The sequence below is a fragment of the Rosa chinensis genome, chromosome 4, assembly GCF_002994745.2.
Source record: "Rosa chinensis cultivar Old Blush chromosome 4, RchiOBHm-V2, whole genome shotgun sequence".
Classification (NCBI taxonomy): domain Eukaryota; kingdom Viridiplantae; phylum Streptophyta; class Magnoliopsida; order Rosales; family Rosaceae; genus Rosa; species Rosa chinensis.
Genome location: NC_037091.1, coordinates 53,430,770 through 53,437,402, shown reverse-complemented (window position 1 = coordinate 53,437,402; position 6,633 = coordinate 53,430,770). Strand labels below are relative to the sequence as shown.

At 37.4% G+C, this 6,633-nt stretch overlaps 1 protein-coding gene across 1 annotated transcript; it reads right to left on the bottom strand.

Annotated features, from left to right (window-relative positions):
• Positions 1–1,721: 1,721 nt before the first annotated feature.
• Positions 1,722–3,071, bottom strand: LOC112199824. Its single transcript, XM_024340784.2, has one exon. The coding sequence runs from the start codon at positions 2,802–2,804 to the stop codon at positions 1,857–1,859; it is 948 nt and encodes a 315-aa protein (XP_024196552.1). The 5' UTR covers positions 2,805–3,071; the 3' UTR covers positions 1,722–1,856.
• Positions 3,072–6,633: the final 3,562 nt, after the last annotated feature.

Below are 6,633 nucleotides of genomic sequence, written 5' to 3'. Positions count from 1 at the left end.
ACGGTGTGATGTGATGGACAGGCTGACCGACTGAAGGCCTAACGATGGCAGAGGCAGCCAAACAACATAGGTCTAAGATTTCTGCCTTGTTGGTTTGGGCTTGGGATTGGGTTTTTGGGCCGGGCTCAAACTTGGACTTATGGGCTCAAATATGTGGCCCTTTAAGGAGGAGTGCCTTGACACCTTATTTATCACTTAGTAGTGAAAGTGGGCCCAACCTAAGTGGTGGACATTCTTGGGCAATTTGGTTGGTATATGGTTCATAACCGATTTTAGGATTAAGATTGCTATGGGAGTTAGTAATTATTTGGAATAAGATTGACGTTTTTTTTCCAAGAGGTTTATGAATAAGGAGTTGCTCTTATTTGTTGGCTAGGAAGTGGCTTTCTATTGGTACAACAATTGTTTGATTGACTAATAGGACAGTAAATGATTTTGCCCTAGAAGCTAAAGACATGAAGTTTCTTTGTTTATAGGTTAGCTAATTTTAGCAAGCTTATCGTCGACTTGTGATGAGTTTGTTTTTGTTTAGAATATGATTTTTGAATTTTTTTACCGGCTATGTTGTTGTAAGTGCAGATAGACTCTAGTCATTGGCTGTTGCCAGCTATTGATTCTAATGATATCAATTTCTATTCAAAAATAAAAAAAGCAGGCAAAGTGGATACTTCTTGTTGAGGTCAAATAAGAGTTAAGGGCCTTAAAGCCAAAAAGACTATCACCATAGTTTCACTCGTTTCTATGTGCCTAATTCTTTTTTTGATGATAATTCTAGAAGATCAATAAATAGATTAAACAATAAAATATTAGTGTAAAAATTAAAAAAGTTGGTGTCTTTTTTCTTTTGTCATTAAATAATTTAATATGAATCATCGTTTTCTTTTCCTTTTTCTTTTGCTTTTTTATTTTTCTTTTTGATATGTTTTTTATTTTTTATTTCTGAACATTTGATAGTACGCGCTTAAGCTAAGGTCCTCTCCAAAATCCAAATGTTATTTTCAAGATGAATCTTAGCCTTTCTCAAAAAAAAAAAAAAAAAAAAAAATTGAATCTTAGTCTGAACGCCATCCAATTGTTCACGGTTTAACTTTGACAGTCCTAGAAGTTACCACTTTGCCTTACATTTCTATAATTGTAGCCGCGGAAATCCCACGGGGCTCCAGACTGAAATTCACCCCAAATGACCAGTCAATCCAAAAATAAGAGCAGCACACCATTTAATAAACCACCAGAAACATGGGACAGACAACATACAGAGGACCAGTCCCAGTCTCAGTCTCTGTAATAAAGATACAGGGGAGGATTTTGACCCAAAAAGCACCAACCCAAGTTTTGACCATTGGTGTGCAAATTGGTTTATTTCAAATTAATCCATGTTTTATTAATCTGGAAAACTTGTGTGTAAGATTGAAAGGGAAAAGAAGCCTTTTTTTGACTGCTAGTTTGTCCATTTTCTCCTTCGTCCCAATCTCCAAAAATCAGAAACCAGAATAAGTTAAAGGTCTCGCTATTTCTTCTCCACCAAAAGCTAGACAAGTAGACAGTCAGTCCAACTTATCCAGCTCTTTTTCTGCCTAACCCATCATCACAAAATACAAATAACACTGTTCATGTGTCACACCCGCCTGGATTTTTCTTTTTTGACAACCCCCGCCTGGATTTGAAATCCATCCAAAACCAATAATTTGCAGAGCCAAAAAGATAAGACCTTTGCATGGAGATTAAGAGAAAGTGATAGCGTTCGCTTGTATTCAAATTGAGAGCAAGAAAATCTAGTCATGTATGTACAAAATTCATATATTCATTTCAATTCAATCCTAACTCCTAGAAGTAAAATCCTAACTAAAACTGGGTCATCATTTCTTTGATGATTTGATCTTGATCTTGGTTTTGGAATGGTGCTCAGATTTTACTAAAGTAGCAATCTTTGGACTCTTTGGACCCTTTGAACTCTGTGTTGCTTTTGATGAATTGGGTTGAGATTTCTTCTTTGATCTTCTCATCCCAAACGAAGAAAGTCTTGATCTTCTCTTGGTTTCCCGGGTCTCTCTAATTGGCTCGAGCCTCGGCTTCCATTGTCTTGATCCAACCAGTTGCGAGTAGTCTTTCTGTAACTGCGGCGTGGTACAGACTTTGCTGTTGTTTGGCTCAATACTCTTACCATGTTCATCTTCTTCTTCGACTTTAGCTTCGTCGCTGAGCTTGCCTTCCTCCAACAATTGCGATATAAACTCGTCGGAGACACGTATTCTCAGGCAACCGGATTCCGATTTCTGTATATGAAAAGGCTCGCAATTCGCGGCCTTTCTTAGAAACGCATTCTTGGAATTGGTGGAGGGAACCGGCGAGGGCTTTTGTTCGGGTTCGGATTCGGGTCCGGAGGTGGCGAACGAGGCAATGGTGACGAAGGAGAGCACAGTCTGGAAAAAGTGCTTCGGTAGCAGAAAGTACTTTCGGCCGAGCTGGAGCTGGTCGTGTTCCGAAAGAGCTGGGATTTTCTGGCCGATGTAAAATGAGTCGGAAGCACACACTAGGTGCTTGGGAAATTGCCTCATAAGCTCTGATACATCAATCGGCTTGTTGTAGATCTTCACAAGGCCGTCGGACTTAACGACCTTGATGGTACCAACCACCGCGCGCTTACCACTTATCTTAGCACGCTTACCACCTAACTTGGCGCGCGGTGGTTGATACTCCTCCTCATCGTCGTCCGGTTGTAGCTGGACGCAAGAGGAGACATGGTGGTTGCCCGTGACATGAAAACACATGGGGATCATTTGGAGAGTGAAGAACCTCACACCCATTTTGCTCAACACCAAAAAACAGCCAATGTGAGAAGGATTGGTATCTGAGGGCAAAAGGGTTTCTGAATTTTATGGAAGGGGAAGGGTAAGGGGAGGTGGGTTTGAGAATTGAATACAAAGCTATCTAATAAGATAGGGCTAGAGTATTTTGGGGCTTATATATTAATGGGAGTGTGTATAAAGTTTATTAAAGTTCAAGAAAGAGCTTGGATTTTAGGGAGTAGAGGATGGAGGACTGACTGAGAGGAGAGGGGTAGAGATGACTAGGAGGAGATGGGCGTGAGACCCGGGTAAAGCTTTGCTTTCTTTTGTAGGCAACAACATCAACCACAGTACTTTGTAGCATCTATCCACCTTTATTTTATTCACATATTTTGAAACTTTGACTACAGCTTCAGTCTTCTCGAACGCCAATTGAGGCCAAATTAAGCTGGGTTAGCTTAGCTAATGGAGGAAACCCTTTTTAAAAAAATCTCAGATCCCGCCTTTCATTTCTGAAATTTTTGGTGGTCCAAGGGGCGTTTAATATATGGCATACGAAATCCTCAGGATTGATTAATAGGGGAGGAGTCATCTTTATCCAGATATGTGCACGAGGGGAACGGAGATTTATTGGGGTCAGATGAGAGGACCAGACCACATACAATCAAAGATGCCGATCGAAGGCATCGACTGTATTATCCAGCAATACATCTGCATAGTCAATTGATTTCTTCTTTAATGTATGGACTGCAAAATCTGCCATCAACAGTGGACTGTGTGCTATCCCTTGTACATGGTGACCGTGTTGCGAAGGGAATTGTAGCCCTCCTCGAATTTATATTTGACCGTGAAACTACTTCCATTTCATAGCTTAAAATGTTTATGAAAATATTCAAAAGAGGTTTAGACGGTTGATTAAGTAGAGATAAACGACTTGAAATATACAAATTAAGAGAATATTTGGATTGAACATGCAAGCGAAACAAGCTGATGTGCGAGCTTTATTCTCATGCCTCCATGAACAAGAATTCATGTATTCGTCCACAAAAGATATTTTTCGGAGAGCTCCTTATTGGGTATATGATTTAGTAATTGGAACAATTCAATTTAATTTTTCCCTATGCAAGAGTTATTTGTAAAAAAAGAAACAATTAGCCAATTTAGAAACTTTTCACAAATATTGATGTCAGTTTTCATTTCACTTGTATATGATAGATGATATTTGTAGGTAAATAAAGAGAATTGTGAAAGATCATTTTGCAAACGTATATCTAACTGGTGGAGTTATATATACTTTTGTTTGTAAAAATGAAGGTTGGAATTTAGTCAAACTATAAGCTAGCGGGTAGTAGAGAGCGTAATAAAGTGAGCTATGCTAAGAACTACCATTCTTACAAGTCACGAAAGCAAAAGTAATTAAGTTTTCCTTTTATAAACAAGTTAGTAGAGGACGTAATAAAGTGAGCTATGCTAAGAACTACTATTCTTACAAGTCACGAAAGCAAAAGTAAATAAGTTTTCTTTTTATAAACAAGTTAGTAGATGACGTAATAAAGTGAGTTATGCTAAGAACTACGTTCTTACAAGCACACAATTGCAAAAGTAATTAAGTTTTCCTTTTATAAACAATCCGACTCAATTAAGATATGCTAGCTTATACATATATGTACTACTTTTAACTTGGTTTTTTAATTCATCACATATTTAGTTAGCTGAATTTGCAAGTCTCTAGTGTTAAGTTAACATAAATTTCTATATAATGCTTAATTTGTCGCTTGGAAACAAAAGAATATCTCTTTTTTCTCTAGGTTTCGTCCTTCATGTGTTGCATGGTCTAAGGAAAGGGTGATAACACATTACATTTCCCAAAGAAGCGTAACAGTAACACCACCCCCATCCCATACGTGACGCACACACCACCATTCCCAACTTCAAGTTCTTCGTCGATCACATAATTATAAATCAAACAAGTTCAGAGATTTCATTCATTCTATCCAATCACAAGTTTAGGAAACAATATATATAAACTTTTTCTTTGGTTTCATAAACAAAAGATGAGAGATCTTGATTGGTCGCAGCTGGTTTCATTCTGCTCAGTCAAATCTGTATCCTTGAATTTATATATTGTATATGCATGTCAGAACTCCGCAGCAAATTTCTAGAGCTAGGGCACAAGGTCAGATGTGTTTGAGGAAATGAGGAGGAGCTTCGTTCATTGGCTAAATAACCCATTAAATATTCTTCGAATGCTGTATTTCATTTTCAACTAATCAGGGGGGAAATTGCAAAAGAGAGGTAGTGCTTCGATACGTGATTAGTACCTGTACGAAATTCGTATTCAAAGTTCAAACTGGGTTTCCCGTTTCCCTATATGAGCTTCACCTCCACCAACACGCACGGTCTGGTATTGTTAATGAGCTAAACCCTAGCTAATTCATAGAAATCAGAATTAGGGTTGCGTTCGACAAGGATTTGTGTCTTTTTGTTGCCACTAATTACACTGACACCGATGAAACAACATTACCGCTCACCATTTGTTCACACTAATCACACGAATGCTCAAGCTAAGCCGAGAGAGAGAGAGAGAGAGAGAGAGAGAGAGAGAGAGAGAGAGTAGAGTTGGGTTTTGACTGGTACTCTTTGATTTCCTAAACGAGGACGATATACACATTATGAATTGTCTTATTTTTTGGTTAAAGTAGGAGGGCCTAATTACTAGGATCAATTTTAGTTGTCACATCAGAAGTTGGATGCATGTTAGTTGTAGATACTATTAGGTAGGTTAAACTCACTCTTTGACTCAAACACGCTTGCCAAGTTCTCATTTTGGATCCATTCCAAATGTCAAGAAAGGTAGGCATTTCACAACCTCACGGGGTTTTGCTTAATACAATTGATCCATCATAACAAGGATTACAAATGATAAGCGGGATTTTATTAGGTTAATTTGAACTATAAAAATGGAAATTCAAGCATAAATTTTAATTTCTATTTCTGATACAATTCAAAGCAATTAGACACAAATTTGATTATATATAATACAAAAAACATCATTTAATGTAATACACGAGTAAACATTACTTTTTTCTCATCATCTATATATAAAAAGTATGTATGAATATTATATGAAACATATCAACTCAGAAATTAAATCGTATATAATATAATTGTAAATAAGTTAATACAACACAAGATTGACACTCATACTCTCGAATATATATAAACGAAAAAAATAGTGCTACATATCTTGATAAGCTTATTACTATCGATTCATATGTATATAGTCAAACTAAAAAATTGTTAGTCGTAAAAAAACGCACGTATATACCTATAGATCCAAAGATCCAATAATTCAACGACCAATTCTTGATGGCGCTATCCTAACATCATCCAGCTGGTTAAAAAGCAATTCAAAGAATTGAACATATGGCCAAATCAGAGGAGCTAAAGGAGGATAAAGATAATTCTATTCTGCGCTCTCTCTCTCTCTCTCTCTGACCAAACACACGTGTTTACGTTTACGTGTTAAAGGAAAGTGAAAATGACTCGAGGATAATGAGCAACCAGACATATGTCGGTGCCAATTTCATTTATCATGTGATTCATGAAAATGACATGAAACTTGGAACCCAACGGGATATCAAATAAGTAGGGGAACCTCTTTTTCCAGACCCCAGTTAAAGTCTATTGTCGTCTTTTGTGTTCTAGATGCCATGAACACGACCGTTTGAGAGACATCACAAAGTAAAGCTCAAACTCATTAGAGGTAGTGCTCGAATCCCATAAAGTAGCGCTTTTGAGATGGAGTATTTGACGGTTCTTTACCCACTTATTACAATAAAAATTC

What these genes read in the sequence shown, in the direction of transcription:
- LOC112199824 (XM_024340784.2), bottom strand. Translation starts at nt 2,804, where the DNA reads ATGGGTGTGAGGTTCTTCACTCTCCAAATGATCCCCATGTGTTTTCAT.